Source organism: Streptopelia decaocto (assembly GCF_964273445.1).
Source record: "Streptopelia decaocto genome assembly, chromosome: 15".
Lineage (NCBI taxonomy): Eukaryota > Metazoa > Chordata > Aves > Columbiformes > Columbidae > Streptopelia > Streptopelia decaocto.
The window spans coordinates 9,419,864-9,438,714 of NC_138670.1; the positions used below are offsets into that span (position 1 = coordinate 9,419,864).

At 42.0% G+C, this 18,851-nt stretch overlaps 1 protein-coding gene across 1 annotated transcript in view; it reads right to left on the minus strand.

The window, feature by feature from the left end:
* Positions 1–18,851, minus strand: part of BCR (BCR activator of RhoGEF and GTPase) — a 97,851-nt gene that overhangs the window by 46,318 nt on the left and 32,682 nt on the right. Inside the window, exon 2 of the mRNA XM_082066619.1 lies at positions 3,814–3,998. Within this exon, the coding sequence (XP_081922745.1) occupies positions 3,814–3,998 (185 nt within the window). The remainder of the gene's footprint in view (positions 1–3,813; positions 3,999–18,851) is intronic.

Here is an 18,851-nt window from a genome sequence, read left to right on the forward strand (position 1 = left end):
GACATGCATCAGCAGCTCAGCACAAGATTGTGGAAGAGCCAGAAGAGGGGGTACAAGCAAGCTTGCTCAATGCAAACATTTGGTAAGGCCTCCTTACCACAAGAGTGAGAAGTCAGGGGATGCTGAGATCCACACTACAAACACCCATGTTGATTATGTCCTCTCTGGGTCACAGGAAAAACTAATACTTCGTGCACCTCTTGTCACCCACATAGCTGGTGGAATATGAATACCTAAGAGTGACTGAAGTGGTACAGTTTGAAGGCAGAACAATGAGTGTCTTTCCGTCTGCTTATATGATGCAGGTGGTAGGGGGGCTTGAAAAACAGATTCCAAACGACAAAGTGTAGAACACCACAAACCTTCTGGAAGTCAGTTGTGGCCCTCACTTCCCGGAACACAGAATAGAAGGTGCTGGAAGTTGCTTACCCTACACTCTGAGGTACAACATGAAGCTCCGTGGCAGGTAATCCAGGAGATATCCCTTCCTTTCAGACACTGCTTTTGCCACTCTGCACTTTCCTTGTGGTGGCTGGACAGAGCAGGTGGAACCCTGACGCACTATCCAGCCAAAGGCTATAGCTGTTCTAAGGAGATGGAAGGGCTTAGTCAAATATTTGGCAGAAAAATACAAAGCCCAGAGCAAGCCCACAAAATAAGTCAGAGCAAAATGCCATCAATAAACGTCCAGATAGCAACAACCCAGTCTCCAAGAGGAAGGCTGGTCTCTTGGATAAGGCAGATGAACATCACAGCAGAATGCTGCTGTGACTATGTGATGCTAAGCAAATTACTTAGGAAAAACAAATAATTGTTTGCAATGTTTTCCATTTTCTGGGTGCCTGATTGGACTGCTGTTAACTTTTGGTTGCAAGTAAAATTGAAGGGATTTTACTTTAAATGTGAGGAAAACCATATTAAAAGTTAGAACCTGGTTTGCAGAACATCACGCATCTCACTTTAAGCACCTGGAATTAGCAGATGCTTTTCCTATAATCTATCTGCCTTGATTACCTGTGGTTAGTGAACATAACATCCTCTTATCTCACAGGAAGATTACAAGGATAATTAAGACTTGAGTAACATTCCAACTGTAGTTGGAGTTAATGGTCACGCGGAAAGGAAATGAGCAGTATTGTACTTGGAGCAGAATTTGCAGTGTCCTGTAAATCAGGTGTACCTACAGCTCTAGAGATAAAATATTGAATCCAGTGAGTATCATTCACTGTATACACTGAACAATGCAGGAGCTCCATAGACAAAATAGGACATGATTGCATAATTGAAAGTTATCATAAAGATTCAAGACAATGCTATAGGCACAAGGCAAGGCTGGATAACCACAGTCCTTACTTCTGAATGACTTTACAATCTTAACAATTTGTCAAAGTGCTGTATATAGCACACATGTTGTGCTGTTACGTACAATTAACTGTTGATTTCTAGAAACTGCTCATAAAGATAATCTAAACTTTTCAAAAGTAATTGCAGGCACCTATGAAAGAAGTGAAAGGGCAAGGAGACAACTATAAAAGCAAACACATGTAAACAGAAAATGTTTTCTGCTAATTAAGTGTAGTAAAAAAGAAAATAGAAAAGACATACATCCTGCTATTTCTGGTCCAACACATTTTATGTGCTTGCCTTAGCACTTAATTTTGTTACTGATGTCTTTTCCACTACAGCTGAAGACATAACTACAGTGAACACCATCTAACAAATTGAGATGACAGAAAGTTTAACTTGTTGGGAAATACTGCAACCACATAAAAATCGGTCTCTTCTTCTTTGTCATGGACCATCTTTCATGAGTGGCATTGTCATTTGTGGACTAACCACAGACAGGATCAATTGAAGCGGTTAAGGTTCACGATTAAAAGTCTAATCTGTATCTGGGCACCACTGCCTTTTGGAAGCCATAAACCATCTTTTTGTAGTCAGAGAGAAGAAAGCAGCCATTTATCTTAAAAATTATTTTTAAGAAGGCAGCCTTCTAGCATTATTAGGGTAACTTTGAAATTAACTACTGTTAAATGCTTAGGAGGTAATATTTAAACAAATAAAGAACAAGATTAAATATTAGACAGTGTGCATTCCAGGCCTCCAGTCACAGGCATAAAGACAACTGGTTCTTTGAAGATAACTCTCAGCCATATGTAGTCACATAGCATTTTCCATTCATTCTGAGAAACATAACCTGTAAATCAAGCCAATATTAAAATGTTCTTGGAGCTTTTGAATTTACTAATGATCATTTCTGCATTCAAAAGCCTCTTACAGATCACAAGAATTCTCATCCTGAGAAATAAAAAAGAATCTCAGAATTAACAGACTAAAGCATAAGCAGCTAACTAGATGCCATACTTCATAGACAAATAAACATCAACAACTTGTTAATGCTTTAAGAGATCTTGACAATGCATTTTTATAAACAAGAAAGAAGAAAAAGAACACTGTCTCAAGTAGGCTTCTTATCCTAACATTCATCTAGAAAAAGTAAGAAAACATATGACATGGCACTAACCAATACAGAGTGACAGAAGGATGTATAAAATGAGTGCTAAGTTGCAATGGTTTGTGGAACTTGTCAGACTCTTGAAATCATTTTGATACAAGATAAATAAAACTGATAAAGGTGATGATGTTCATTTACATGTACGCTGATACCTATAAAATATCCATCCCTCTCTAGGACAGAACAATATAAAGCAAACACATAAGTTAAACCACTTAAATGACAGATTTCCAAGTGTCATTTACAATGTGGGAATTCAAGATTGTTTGGCTACACTTTCTTAGAAATACAGTAGGAAGGAAGTGACAGTTGTCTTTGTGCTATTAAGCATTTTTATGAATGACTTGGGGAAACCAAAAGTTTGCAGATGACAAAGATATTTGGGCAAACAGCAACTTGGAACTGAAGTGCTCTACAATCTAGGAAGGGAAAGGATAAAGACAAACAATGGCTGAAAGTCAAACAGATAATACAAACTGAAACCAAGACATTTTTGACTGCGAAAACAGCAGAATCAATAGTTATTTACTAGGGTAAGCAGCAGACTCTCTACCAAGACTATTGTAAAAACAAAAATAGGAATTTCCCTTAAGTTCCAAGCTGTAGCCATGCTATTGAACCTGAAGCAAAAATAAAGCAAGAGAGCCTGAAAGTCCAAATCAAACCACAGGTCAGGCTGGGTGGTCCCTTCTGAACTTTTTATCATAGCTGATTATATAAATAGCTATTTACGGAACAGTCACATTCATTATAAGAAGTGGCCACCTCCCACCCAAAGTAACCGTACTTCAGAGCTGGCATTTTTAAATCCTCTTATTGCATTTTCACAGGGTGAAGGAAACAGATCTTATTATGTATTCTAGATGCTTTATAAAAGCCTTTAACCTACCTGAAAATAACTCTTATTTTCCTTGGGAAAGGCAACAACAACCCACATGCACAGATGTATGAACATCAAAATGTAGGATGTTTTGTTCCAGAGTCTTGTTTCCAAAACATCTGTTATTTAGAGACCCTCTTAACAGCAATTAATCACCAATTCTCTCCACTCGAATTCACAAAGGGTGGAAAAACTGAGGCTTAAAACACACAACACTCACCCCTGAAGTTTAGGCTTAGCATCAGCTAGAAGCACCAATTTAGCTTTAAATGCATAAGATCAATCAGACACTGTTATATTACGTCAGGTAATCTGTCCTATGGTGCTAGTAGTCCCTGTCTTTCTCCCTGTTAAACCAGTCTACCCCTTACAAACCCACAAGGCTGTGCTGACTCCAAAAAGGCAGGAAAGGACTCACTGATTTTGTAGATTCCAGAGACCCTGAAGATAGAGTGTCCCGGCTGCCTCGACTCTTGGAACTGAGATGGGGTGAGGATGATGGCGAGTCATCAATATAGGGCATCATATCATGATGTCGCCTCTGTTCTTCAGCACGGTCTGCATCATACGCATAGCTAGGTGGTGTGCCACTGAATGAAGCATCTGTAAAACACAGGAGAAACATCTGTTTGGTCAGAGTCAAGCTGGACAGGAGACAGGCTGGTCAACCAAGGCACTGCCTGCCTCCCAGCTATCATGATCACTTACCAGTAAACCAGAGTCAGTGATAGTTAAATATAGATCAAGTGGAGGTGTAAATTTAATTAAACTCATGTTGTCACCAAATATTCACTCATTTTAAGTCCTAAAAGGTAAAGTCCTTTCTAATATTTAACATTGATGTTCATTTAATTACAGCTCCTTCCCTCAAGTTTTCTTTCAAAAGCATTAGCATCAAAATAAATCTTTTTGCAGGCTCCATGAAAGTTACACAGTCTTGGTTTAGGAATGTAGCGGGTTAGGGAAACAGACCCTGTTTTTTCTGTAGAACAAGACCAGATGATGCTCCTTCCAGTTTAGCAACCACAGATAATAGACACAGCTCAGGGGAGAACCATAACTCTTTCCAGACCTCTCAGGAACAAGAGGACTGGGAGAGAAAGGTCAAGTGAACCAGCCTGCTGCCAAAAGAAAATCCTAAGAGATCTTCTTCTATTGGCTGCCCCTTCTCCTCAATGCTGAGACTAACTCCTTAAACAAATGAATAAACCACAACCTTGCTCCCTCCTACTCCTGCCCCCACAAAACCCAACCAAAAAGTGATGGTGGTATGAAGAGTCAAATTAATCATCATTGCATGAGGTATCGATGAACTTCTGCAGGAAAGATGACTAGCAGAATAGATTCTGGTATCTCTAGTAGCTGTGTACAGAGGCTATTGCTGCAAAAAACCTATCTTATGAACACACGCTGAGCAGCTCCCTCCACCATAGCTTAAAAGGTCTTTTACCTCTCCGCACGAATCAATATACACAGAGGACCAAAATTTGCCTTCTGTACAGTGGCACCACATCACACACATCTTGCCTGAGAGAAGCTGGAGACAACTTCACATACATGTTACATGGGCCTGTGAAGCACCTTCCCCTGACACTGCCCAGAAGTGTCCCGTGTGTAACAGCAAGAGCTGCACATGGGCCACTCAACACAAAATCGGAAAGTTCCTCCTCCTCTTTCAGCTACAAGTCACAAAATACCACTTTATCCCAAAACTGAAAAATAACCACAGGGAGATAAGCTAGATCCACTTCTACAGTAGCTGGGGATCCTTAAGGAAGACAAAGCCACAAAAAAATAAATTAAAAAAAAGAGCTTTTTTGTCCTATAAGTTTAAAACTATTCACACTTCAATTCACAATCGAACACAAGTAGAACTGTTTTTCACTTGTTTTCACAAATAGCCAGGTTCTGTGAAAATAATAAGCAGCAGCTGCCAAGCATACTAATAATCCTGTTATACATCACTAAGGCAGGGTGGAGGAGTAACATTTTAGAGCCCACTTTCCTCCCTCACAGTAAACTCAGTTAAAGCATGACTCATTCCAGTAAAGGATGTGAACTTTGTGTGGAACAGAATAAAACTTGATCCATTTGGCTTATTCAGGAGGGAGAGCTGGTCTAGGGAATTTACGCAAACAATATACTGAAAATCCAACAATAAACTCACTGTAGAAGTGAGCCACGGTCCTGGTTCATACCAAATACCACCCAGCTAAATAACAGCTGTATACGAGGCCTTTAGGCTGCTGAAGGGCCATGGCAATATTACTTTAACAAGCTCGATCAGTTAAGTCACCCACCTGCTCATGGTATTACCTTGTGCTCAAGTTCTCAAAGTTCCTCAAAAGGCTCATTAAATTCTGCAAGCCCACAGGAATGGAGGGGTGAAAAAAAAAGGGTAGTACATGTCCTCTGGAAGGGACTTTTGTCTAGATGTTTTTTCTAGAGCTCCCCAGCCACTTAGAAGACATCCTACTGAGCTGATTATGTAAAAGGAGGCTTGAAAGGGAGCTGCTGAAATAAGGGTGCTCAATCACAAATGAAAGAGATTTTTAGGTATCCCCAAGTTGGATTATGTCTACAACACCTGCAAGCCAAACAAATCTCATGCTGGAGTTTTCAAAAGCTCTTTGGCTATAAGAATGGAGAAGACAACAGCATTGCCCCCACCTTGCGCTACCTAAACAGGCAAAGAAACACTGAAAAGAAGTAAGAATACCCTCTTCACACACAAGATGCATGGTCAGAAGGTTAGGGGACTATTTTAACTCCAGAATCCAGAATTATAAATAGGAAGAAGGATGGGTGTCTCCTTGCATCTCTGCATTATTATGCCATGTAAAACAAACAAACAAACCTAAGACCTTATAACTTCAGTGGAGAAGTGCAGATATCTGTTTTCCATTCAGCTGTCCCTTGTACAACTTTCTAACCCAAGAAACCTGCAAGGTATTGCTGCCAATTCAACACTGGCATTATCCAAGGAAGAACATCAGTACTGGGCACTTACAGAGGCTTCATGCCCTTGATCAAGTAAGAATTCTTTTTCCTTCAGAAGTTTCTTCAAACTACTCTTATCCAAACCAGTTTCTCCCGCACACATGTAGTAACGAGACCATGTTGCTGTGCAGAAATTAAGGCAGGAATATTTCTTTCACTCTCAGTGCTCACTTTCAAAGTTTATAGTTTGCTCCACTTCTGTTAATGAGGGAGTGAATGCAGACTAATATATTAGCAGAAAGGCTTGCAGTGAATCACAGTATTTGCACTTTTCGCACTTTCTCCTGCTAAAAAGCAAGCTGCACACTTCTACCTTCCATAACATGTTCTGTCTCCTGCTGCACAGGGAAACCTTTATCTAAATCTGTAGGAAAGGGCAGGTGGAGGACTTGGGCTCAGAAGAGGAGGTTTATTCCCAGCTTTGCAACAAGATTCAGTCTACCTTTGAATCGCTTTGTCTTACCTATCCAGAAAAATGAAAATAACACATCTCAACAAGGCATGAATTTATCAGTGTCATAGCCTGCCATGAGAACTGTGCACAGAAATCTCCACACAGAATTTCAAACTTTATTTCTGTATCCTCCAGGGATACTTCACACATTAAAAAGCTTAGAGGTAGTTCTAATCCCTCTTCTTTCTATCATTGCTGCATAAAGCACTGAAATCCACCTACTGAGATTTTAATTATCTTGAAGGCAGAAGGACTTTCTTGCTTTTATTCTACCATTTTTCCAACAGAAGCAAAGTATCACTGTAGCCAGATCCATTACGCAAGTCTTAACGCTAATAGCAGAGGTAGGCTTGTATCTCTGTGATTAAAGAGACCACTGTTGCTAGGGAAACTAAATTATTCAGATCTAAACCCAGCACAACGCTGCACAGGCTGTTCAGGCTCTACCTGGGCACAAAAAGATGAGAGCAAGGAGATGGGAGCCAGGAGTTCACCTGCTCAGACACTTCCAGCTGCTCTGGGTGCTCCTCTTGTAGATGGCAAGTAGAGACAGCAGCTGGGCCCAAGCAAGGGCACTTGGTTTCTTAGCCAGTGACTCAGGCAGGGTGGGCATTAAGAGGGTTCTTATTCTTCTTTTAGGGCCAGCCAGTAAGTCATCAGAAACTGAGCTGTCAAAGCCAGAGAAAGATGAAACACAGGAACAACAGAAAATCACTGACAAGGGACAACTAAGGAAAAAGGGTATGCACATGAGGACAATGGGCTCAAATGTGTTGTATTGAGAGAGCACCAGAGAGGGTTAGTAGGGACACTACCTCATGCATGTCATGCTCCTCTCAGCTCACCAGCAAGATCCCTATCTCCTTCTCTTTGGGTAACCTGCAAGAGTCCCATAGTCCCATCCCACAGAAAAGAGCAGCAGCTGTGACTTACAGAAACAAGGCCTCTCAGCACTCAGGAGTAGCTATTTCTGCCACTGGCACTCTGACATTCTCCTACAGTTCCCCTCTCCTGCACTAGCATGATCTTCAGGTGCAATGAACTACCTGGGGCTACATAAACTCAAACAATTAACACATTCTGCTAAAAAACTCAATCATTTACTTACGCCTTTGGTTCTGACAGCAATGGCCTCCCTGGCCTTGCTGTGCTCCAGCTTTTATAAGTCTGTTCTACCACTGCCCTCCTCAGTTACTGCTTCCATCCTCTCACCTTTCTGAACTCTGTCCACTTCTGATTTTCTTTTTTTTTTTTTTCCCAAATTTAATATTCCTTTTCCTAATTTTCCTGTTCCTCCCCTCTTTTAAACTGCTCCTCTCCCTCACTGCCTTAAATTTCATCTGGTTGGGGGGTGAGAAAGAATCTAACACATGTACAGTTAGTCACAAATTCACTGGCACTCAGAGATAGCACAGCAACACTGTTCCCTTGTCCTGTTGCCTACACCCTTCCTGCTGAGTGCCACACTCATTCTTTGGGAATATGAAACCAAGTCATAGACCTAACTTGAAAGCAGCAAGGGAAAAAGAAATTAACTTCTAAGAAAAAAAGAAAGATTAGCTGCATCTAATCCAGGGCCACACAATGATTCAAATGCATGTGTCATACTTTCACAACATCACAACATCCATCGCTGCTTGAGAGGTTTAACAGCAGCGTGCGGAGAGACTTCCAAGCTAGCTGTGCTCCAGGTAATCCTGCTGAAAGAGCAGAGAAGCCACAGCAGCTCAGACCTGCCTGCCTAAGTAAATACGTAGAATCCTGGAGGAGGAGGGGGAGCTGCAGCTCATGCCAAAGCCTCACATCACTGTGGCTTCATTGTAAGCGGTACCAAGGCTAGCACAAGTTTGCAATGTCTATACTCACTCCAAAAACATTCCCGCAGCTGCAGAGCAGAAGAGAGCTAAGGCAGTTTGCATCCTCTGACTCTATGTTTCTATGCCAGGGAATGTGTGAGGCCATGGTTTGACAATGCATCTTGACAGCAATAGCACTTTAAGGTTTCACCCACCAAGCCATAAACCACTGCATGGCCCTTTCCCTTCTTATCCCCTTTGTTTTGCAACCCCACAGACATCTATGGTGCAGATAAAGAACTCGGCCAGCTCAAATAAAAATACCTTTGACTCTTCCCTTCTAAGCTGAATCAGTGCTCTGATCTAGTTCGTGGCACAGATATCCAAACCAAAAGGATACCTGTATGGTCATTCTGGGGCAGGTATACTGGAAAGCTGGTACTCTAGCTGAAGACATCGTATTAGCAGAACACTGCTCAAGTTTCCTTTAGGCTGAAGCTTAGTCAGTTCCCAGGATTTACATGTGGCTGTTTGGGGATAAGTTACCAGAATGCCACACTTTTTTTTTGTAACCTTTAAGTTACTAATATGTCTTACTGATCTTAGCTCGAATTTTTACATGCTACTGTTTGCTCGGTGATAAACAATACAGAAACATGGCATTTCATTTCCTAGTGTTGGCCAGGCTGCTTGGAGAAGGATCAGGGACTGGGGCCCAGTGCTGAGCACATGTAGACGTGCATCAGTGTGCATGGGCTGTGAATGCAGTTGCCTAGGAAATACATCAGGACTTACTAAAAAATAGAAGAGTTGAACTATGGAAAACTAAGCATCTTGCTTATTTCCTTGATACCTTCTGAGTCATCTCCAAACCCAGGAAACAGTACACTCAATACTTTGTATGCTTTTGCACAAAACTGAGATCTACAAACAATAATTATGCTGTCCACCTATATCAGAAGCGTGTCCCAGAAAGATCCAGGTACCAAAGGAAAAAAATTAGACGTGTTTGCCATGTCACATCCCTGTGGCTTTATTCTTCTCAGACTGATGAAGAAAAAGCTCTGCTACAATGCTGAACAGATTCAAAACAATCTCTCTCCTTCATGCATTGTATCTGTGTGTAAAGACAGTACATCTACATGTAAAGATGTGTAGTAAAACCTGAAGCCCCCGCTCAATACAAAACCAATTCACTTAGCAACAAAAAAAATCCCATTAGTTTGCAAATTCATTCTTTGCTATTAGATGAGCACAAAAACAGAAAGGCAAAGAGCAACAAAAGCTAGCTCCAAGCCTGCCTATGGCCTCAAGCTGTATTTCTCCATTAAGCGCATGAAGAGAATACAACTATCGGTGCTGATAGACTCCTACAAGGCACTCCATCATTCGCCCTAGAAGAATGTCCACAGAGGATGATCTTCCTTATCACTGCTGAACAAGCTGTTTGTGAATATGGGCTGAAGAAGTAGAATTGCAGTGAAATATCCAACACAGCCCACCCGCAGGAAACACCCATCAGCACACAAAACCAAGGCAGACTTAAACAAGCGGTTTTGGACAATGCAGCCAAGCTGCAGTTTCGCTTCTGCAGGCAGACACGAAGGGGGCTCTGAAAGCACGCTGTGTGTTGACATTGCGCAAAGAAACTCTCTTTAGGGAATTAGACAAAAGGGGAACACTACCCCAGCAAGGGAAGTTTCTAAATACATAGCTGGACACTGGAATGACCACTACAGCTTGTACAGCAACCAAAAAAGGAGTTATGTGAATCCAAAACTTCAGAAGATTTTCTGAAATCACCATATCCCTTTCAGGTTTGCATCTTCCCCCCTCCCATTGTAATAGGTCATCTTTCTGCGGCATGTTAAATGGCTGCACAAAAAAGTATCTGTCACATGTAAATTTTACCCAGTGATTAATTTTCTTTTAAGGGTAAGGGTGTGTATGTGTGCATGTAAAGGTATGTGTGTATGTAGAGACTGAGAACTGCATCTTACTTTCGAGACAGAAGACTAAGAAAGTACCTTGCCTGTGGAAGCAGCAAGACAGCTGGTGGTTCTCTCCACCCTCCCTCCCCTGGGGGATCTCAGGCCATAGACATTAACCAGCCTCCAAGAAACTTCTGTCTCCACCACAGCTGAGCTTTATCCTTGTAGCAGGCAGCGCCCTTAAGTCTTTGGATGAATTAACTGCAGTCCACTTTTAATCTTTTAGGTGTGTCAAACTCAGGTCATTAAACATCTGAAAAAGATCAGAGTTCTTTAATCTGCCCATATATTCCATGAAGATTTCATGCAGAGACTAGAGGACAGGTCGGATCTGTTTGCAGCAGTCTGTTACTGAGACATGCTGTTGCATTTTGCTCTGATTGGCATTTTCCTGGGGAGAGTTTAACATTCATACAGATCTAATACCCATGCAGACTGAGATTCCATAAGCCAGCCATGTGAAAGCTGGCACTACTGAGATCATTCTCCACCTCAGGTAGCCTAAAGCATCCTCACACAGGACAAAGAACTGCTCACCAAGGCTACTCTGAGAGTCGTTATCATGAGAGAAAAATTCAGGAAGCTAACCTGATCATCCAGGAGAGTCCAGCTTTTACCAGGCAACACCACACTGTAGCATGCAAATTCCAAAGATTTCCCTTCTGCCAAACAGCACAACTTCCCTGCTGCTCATCTCTGCTTCAGACAACTCCGGCTTAGCAGCCCTGGACTGCTAGATGCCAAGGAGCGCAGCCCAAGCTGTCATCCACACATGACATCCAGCCAGGCTTTGACACAGTGCATGCCGCAGAGGTCGGCAAGGGAGGAGAAGCAGAGGTGTAAATTCCCATCTCTGTCAGACATCTGGCACTTGGATCGGTTTCAATCAAACTGAAATACTGGGTGGGAAGCACAACCATTGCACACCACAAACTCGACAGAGGAGTCCAGCTGATGATAACAGTTTGATTAAGAGGAAGACAGGTTACATGGTTAGAAGATGTGGCCTTTCAAACACAGGGTGTCTCCACACAATTATTAAATTTTAGGATATATTACAAGCATGCTGTATGTAACTAATATTAGGAAAGTTACCTGTAGTTACTGCAGAAGGCAAGATTTGAACATTTCTCTATGCCGGCTGATCATGCCTAAGTCCTACTGGCTGCTACACGCCCTCCAAGGCACTTCAAAGGTTTAATTGCCATCACTTAGAGCCCTAAACATCAGTGAGTAAAACACATGCATATATGAATGAGGTATGTTCTTGCTATGACTGGCTGCAAATATGCTGGCAACAGGTAAAGACAGAGAAATTCCGGTCAGGACTGAACTGCATAGGTACTATTCCCTCAAGGAAGAGTGTGATAATACTTAACTCACAGGTCCCAACCAGTGGAACTCCTGTTGCCCTTCTTTTTTTCTTTTTTTTTTTCTTTATTGTTTCTCCTAAATGTTTACCATTAAGTCATATGGCACATCCCATAACATGGATAAATACCTCTCAGACTTGTGCCTTGGAGGGAGCAGAAAGTGACTCCATCCAGGGTCTGTGTCTTTAGATTCCTCTCCTGTTCTATGTTTTCCCAGGCAGGATGGAAAGGTTTAAATGTTCAGTTCATGTTGGCAGTCAGGCCACTGGATGTTCTTGGCAAAGTAAATCCCAGAGCAAACTGGAACGTCTTTCCAGTTTTCTTTTCCATTCCTTACTCAGGATTGTTCACCAAGTTTAGCTGTTCTCATTCACTGCAAGTCTAACAGGCAGAAAGTAAATTTTAGGCCTGGTTGTTCAGAATTAAAGACATTTTTTAGTACAAAAAAACACGGACAGTTAGATACATCCATAAGTACATGCGGCTTTGCACCAAAGGCACCACAAGCTTTAGCCCTGACTAGATAGGAGGTCTAAGCTGACTGAAATACAGAAAAGATTTCCATGAAAAATAAGGTTAAAAAAAACAAACAAACAAACAACAATGAACCACACACAACTGTAAGGAGAAAATCCTACAAGTCTGACTAATTCTCAACAAAAGCAGAGGCTGCATTAGGAGAGGTAAAGTTTTAGGATTTAAGCTATTTCCACTCTCTTTGTAGGTTCCTGCCCGTGTCTCCCCGACTGTCCTGTAACAGACACGTCTGCAGGGAGCACAAACCACAGCAGGAGCTGGCTAAGCTAAAAATAACCAGCAAAAGTGTTATTTTATGAGCCAGAGCAGTTCCCTGTTCCATTTCACCGATCATCTCCACACAATGCATCAGCATAACTGAGCACAGAGGTGAAATGGAGCAAATGCGACTGTTCAGGTCAGCCCTACTGCTGTGCCCAAACTACAGCCTTGGTTTCATTTCTAAAAAGAAATCTAGTAACAAAGCCTAAAAGGAAAATGCATGTACTAACTACATTGAGGTGGCTACATATCTAGTATGGCTCTATCATTTGTCAGGTGAGTGGATGAAAATTCTACCCATGACCAGCATGCTATTTACTATTTTGCTCTTCACAATGGTCTCAGAGTTTTGCAGCCACTTCAAAAAATGTTTGGCAACGGGAATCTCCAGAGAGGTAGAAGAGATTAGAAACTTAATAGAAACAAAATGGACCAGTTGCCACAGCATGATCTGTTAACTAAAAACCCCATGCTGTATATATTCCATTTCCGGTATTTAACTAGAGCAGACCGAAAGTCCTGCCATGCAGAGAGGAAAGCGCCTGTTAAAACAAGAGTTTAACTGAACTGACAGTCTGTGAGAAGGGAAGGGAGGACCAGCCCCAGGTAGCAGGGGGTGTTAAAGTCTATTAAAAAAAGAACAGTAAACGTTTCTAAATCTTCAACCTCTTTCAGGATGAGTTGCTTTGGCTTTTTTTTTAATGTTGTTTTGCTTTCTCACTAGCGCAGACAGGACACTCAGAAGCCAATAAAGCTAGCCACCATTTTCCTGTTTACGCTGTTAATTTAGCCATTGACATCTTACTTGTTACGCTGCAAAAAAAATAAGCTATTGATTTACCATCTTGGCCTGGAACAAGGAAGCCAAGCTAAATGCCTTGCTAGGCAGATGGCTCTGCCTACACCACTAACAACCTTTTCTGAACACAGCTGCTGCCCGAGCTCAGTGTCTTCCTGTCATCTGGCTGGAAAAGCAAAACCAAGTTTTGTGTCATTCATAACCATAGCAAGGTAGTTATAGAAACTTCTTTTTTTCTTAATTAAAGATGTGGAAGGAAGAACACAGCTCCTTACCAGCATTAATAAACACCATCTACTCCCCATCTCTTTTTCCTTGAAAATACTAGGTAAGATGAAGGTAGTTGAGGTCACATGTCAAGGTTTGTTCTGGGCTAGTAAGTTCTCACCTCACATGCCATCCTACCTTTCCTCCCAAACTCATGCTTCTTTTGCAGAATCTGCTTTTAGAAGTGGAGTCCTCCTTTAATTATTTTGACTGTGAAGAATAAATTCAGAAAAACATGATTCAAGAACAAGCTGCACATTGGTGCCAGTTGGAGTTCTCAGGGAAGCTGAAGAGCAGATAAGAGGCAAGATCTCTGTCTGAGCTCATGGTGTACTCCTTCAGACACCAACAATGCTGGTTTACGCTGCAGTATCACTGACTGATTCATTGCTGGTCAGATTTTATTAAAATATGGAATAAAAGGCAGCTTATTCTGGTAACACAGATGTGTTACAAAACCACTGCATTAAGGCTTGCCATCCCACAGCATGAATAAGCCAACAAGTGATTTTGAAGCTATGCCAAGGGAAAGCACTAAAGTACCAATGAAATTCATGCACAGGAGAAAAGGACCACACCAGTCCCAACTAAGATGCAACAACCTATGTAGGTGATGGTATCCCCTAAAAGCTTTCTTCTGTACCCAAACCTGTATATACAGAGCTCTTGCTCTCAAAGCAAAAAGATTAGAGGTCCGCATGCCCAGAGAGTCACAAAGTAGTTTCAAACAGTAACTTTGCACCAAGACCAAGAGCCGTGCTCTTGTGGCTCCCTAACGCTTCCAGAAGAGCTGTGGATATGCAGAGGCACACAGAGCCAGGCAGGGTTGGAAGCCTGTGCAGACGTGTGACTGCCACACACTTCAAGGGTACTAAGAGGCTGTAATTCAGATCAGCTGGTGCAGGAGAAGGGGGCAAAGCAGGAGGAGGAATTAATCGTGAAAGCAGCTCTCTGCTCTAGGCCCTAGAGAAGGCTTTGAGTTAACTGCTGCACTGCACATGATGTCGCTAAGGATGGTCAACAGTGAGGACTCATACCCAGCAAGTCACAAAATAAACACATTTTCAGGTGGGGTGTGTCCCCACACCTCACTTTCCTGCACAAGGCCTTCTCTTTCACTAGTGGGGAAGGAAACTTGTTAGGGAAACACTCTGGACTCAAAGTGTTAAGAAACACAAAATATATACGCTAAGTGTGCATACATAAACATACATGTACACACACATCCCCACAACAGATGATTGATTAGTTGTCCCAGCTATCTAGGAACAGGATTTGGCAGTGCCAAAATACAGGCTGAACCTAAGGAATCCACACCAGGCTCCTACTGAGCAGTCCGCACAGCACGGTGAGAGTTTAAAAGAGTTTAAAAGATTAATCAGGACAGCATGGACACTCACACACAGAGCAGACACAGCCGGTGATGGTGCTGTTAACACTCTCATTTCCAAATTCCATTGCTTAATAAAAACAGGTAAAGAGAGAGTCTGAGCAGCTAGTCCAGAGCTTAACACAAGCCAGAAGCAGATCTAGAGAATAATTTTATTCCAGAGGAGCTAGTTCAAAGCAAGAAGACTTTAAAAACAATATAGCAGCAAAAGAAATACTTTCTCCTTGTGGTTTTAGAGTTACTTTCTGCTTTTATTTCCAGTGGCATCCCCCTCCCAAGAGCCAGGCAGCCATTCCCCAAGATGAAACACTGAAATTCCAGAACTGATAATCACAGTGGTATGATACCAGTACTTAAGGCCTGCTTCTGATTTCAAGTCTGGAAAAAAAAAAAAAAAATAAAATAAAATCAATTATTTACCAGAATTACGACCTACTTAGCAGATAATAGCCTGGGATTGGGATCTCCTCCCTCCCTCCTTACAAGCAACATTTTGCTAGAGAACAAAGCATTTAAAAGGCAAGTAAGTGAAGTAGCTGCCTTGCATGAGCTATCAACAGCAACACTGCTGGATCAGCTGCCTGAGCAGCCATGGGAAGCCCCCAGCAGGCAGGTGGTGATCGGAACCGGCTGCTCTCGTGTCAGGGACCAGCGACCGCTCATCCCTTTGGTCACTGCAGCATTCAAACTAGGGGCTTAAAAGCACCTTGTGCTCAGCCAAAGCAATGAGCAGGCCTGAATGCCTGCGACTGCCGTCTGAATAGTGGCCGTGGAAACCCTGGCTCTGAGATACCACGCATGAATTCACACTGAAATCTGTATTTTCACAGGAAATATAATCTACAAATTCAAGAACCACTAAGAGAAGCCCTAAGGAAGCCCACCTACAGCTACGAAGAGAAAAACCTCACATTTTTGAGACAACCCCCAAAATCTTCAAGCCAGACACAGCTTCCAAAAGCCCTTTCTGTGCAGCTAGAGAGAACAGAACTTTGTGCCCAACTGCATTATAAGTACACATATGGTCTCAGCATACTGACCAGTCACCTTAGAAAAAATAGAGACCTAAATAATTCTTTGTCGTCATTCAATTAATGTTAACAGAGATGGGGAAATACAAATTCACATCAAATTGTGTTGCACTGGAAGCTGGTTTCACCCCCCTTACCCACAAAGAACAGATTTAGGAATGGAGTCAACCTAAACTCCTTATGTAGTCCGGAGGTATGTCCGGAAGCAGACAAAAATCTTAGACGGGATAAACTGCTTACTGGAAGGGGATCAATCGCTTGACGACGGAAGAAATCCTCACAGTTACGCTCCCCCCATCAGAGGGTAAGAATCCAGGCCATGGGTTTTGACTTGACTGGACCATTTTGGAAGGGAAAAAGATTAGCCAGGCACAGATGCTTACTCTCAACTGCGTAAATTGTACGTACAGCTAAACTTGTACCAGTAGAAGAGCACACACCCAGAAGGATGGCTCTGCTTCTCCATACAGCACAGCTGTGGGCTGCTGGCTGCTCTAAAGCTTAGCAGCCTCATATCTTCCTTCCTTTTATGGGAAATGTATTTATTTATTTTAATTTCTTGTTCTTCATATCATGTTGTAGGCAGTCAAATATTTTGAGTAAAAGCTTCAGAGAAAACCCTAACCCGCTTCAAATAGAATAAACCTACAAACAGAAGCAAGTATAACACAACGGGAAGAATAACAGAACACTTGCACATCAGCACTATATTTAGATACTGCTTTACTAGGACTTTTACAGAAACTTGGAAGACGTGTTGAGTTGATGCTTGGTCCAGCCCTAAAAAGCTTCAAGCAATTTGACACAGCCCTGAAATAGAAGTTCTGACGTTTCAGACTGCAAGCTGCACAGAGCAGATACTGTTTAACAGTACAGTAACTGTTTTCTACAAAACGTCTGCACGCCGCTATGTTTCCTGGATTAATGCTTCACTTTAATTTTCAGCAGCATTTTTAAACAACAACTACACTGTCTAACAGACTCGTGCACTTTGACAGGCTTGAGATAACTGAAGAATTAGTGGGACAAGACAAGATTCCTGTCAATATTACTACAGCAGAAAGACAGAAACGCTACTTGTGAGGTGCAACATGGGACTAGCTATCTGATGTGCCAAGCGGGATACCCACTCGCATAAAGTGGAAAGCTGGTTCCTGCCCCAAGAGTTGGATTGGCCAGAATGGAAGACAGACCAAAAACACCCCTCAGCCTGGGATTTTACTTCCTCAGAGTGGTGCATGCCAGTACAGATTTAACATAGTTCATAAAATACACCCACCCAGCACTGTGGGCACATATATTACTACAAACCTGTATGTGGCAACGGAAATCCTTTTTAGAACATCACTATCACAAAACAAGAACACCCACCTTCAAGAGGCTCCTTTTCTCACACAAAGACTCATTTGTCCTCCTAAAACCCAAAACATTAAAAATAGAAAAGGAGGAAGGTATCTTGGGAAGGTGAATTAAATGGCAAATACTGGTACAGATCATAGGGTTGAATTTTTGAGACCACACTGGTACCTCATCAGCCCAAGTAATTAATGAAAATACAACTTTGACCCAAGCTACTTGAGCAAATTTTAGCCTAGATCCTTGGCCAAGAAGCTTTCAATCAAGAATGTAGACAATTAAAATGGCAGGTGTTAAAGATGCCACAGAGAATGACATCAAGTAGTAATGGAAGAAATACAGTTCACACAAAAGAGATGACAAATATCCTCAGGCACTTTCTTCCTCTCAATTCACAACCGTTTGAGTTGTTAGTTTCACTTCAGCAACTTGGGGCTTGTGGACCACAAGTGGCAACACACAAAGGAGCTACAGGATGTGAAACATACATCTTCTGTTCAAAAAATAAAAAAGGGCTGGAGCTCAGTACCAACTGATCATTTTATAAAGGGCAAGTTGCCTTTTAACAGCAGCCTAGGGGAGATGAAAAATTATGGAATAACCTCACTTTTGTTTATAGGTTTGTTTTTAACAGATGGGAATGACAGAAGAGAAACTAAACAAACATAACTAATTCGTTTTGCATAATGTAACTCCTGACTCCTGAATGTAACAGCCAAGAAAAAATGCGAAGTTTCATAAGCACCTGCACTGATGATCCATGTGTATTAATGAGTCTTAAAACAAACCTTTCATTAAACTGAAGGCTGAATTCTGTCAGCAAGGTGAGAACTTCCTAGATGAAGCCAGTGTACCCTTGTGCCTACCAACTACCTCTCAAAGATTCAAGTACTCAGTCCTCAATTTTATGTCAAGCAGATGGGGTCTCTTGCCTTTGATTAGAACACCCCTCTTCAACAGGAGCAGGAAGATCCACACTCTGTCCAACTCTAGTGCAAGGTTAGGTACATCTTCTCATTTGCCTACGATTTGACCTGATGTTGACAAATGGGAAAGATGGGGATGGGGGGATAAGAAGGGAAAAAAAGCAGCTGACTCTTGTCAAAGGGTGGCAGTACGATGGCCTGAACATCACACAAACTGGATGTTAACCAAAGGACTTGGCTGTTCAACCTTAGTCACTACGCTTATTCTCTGCAAG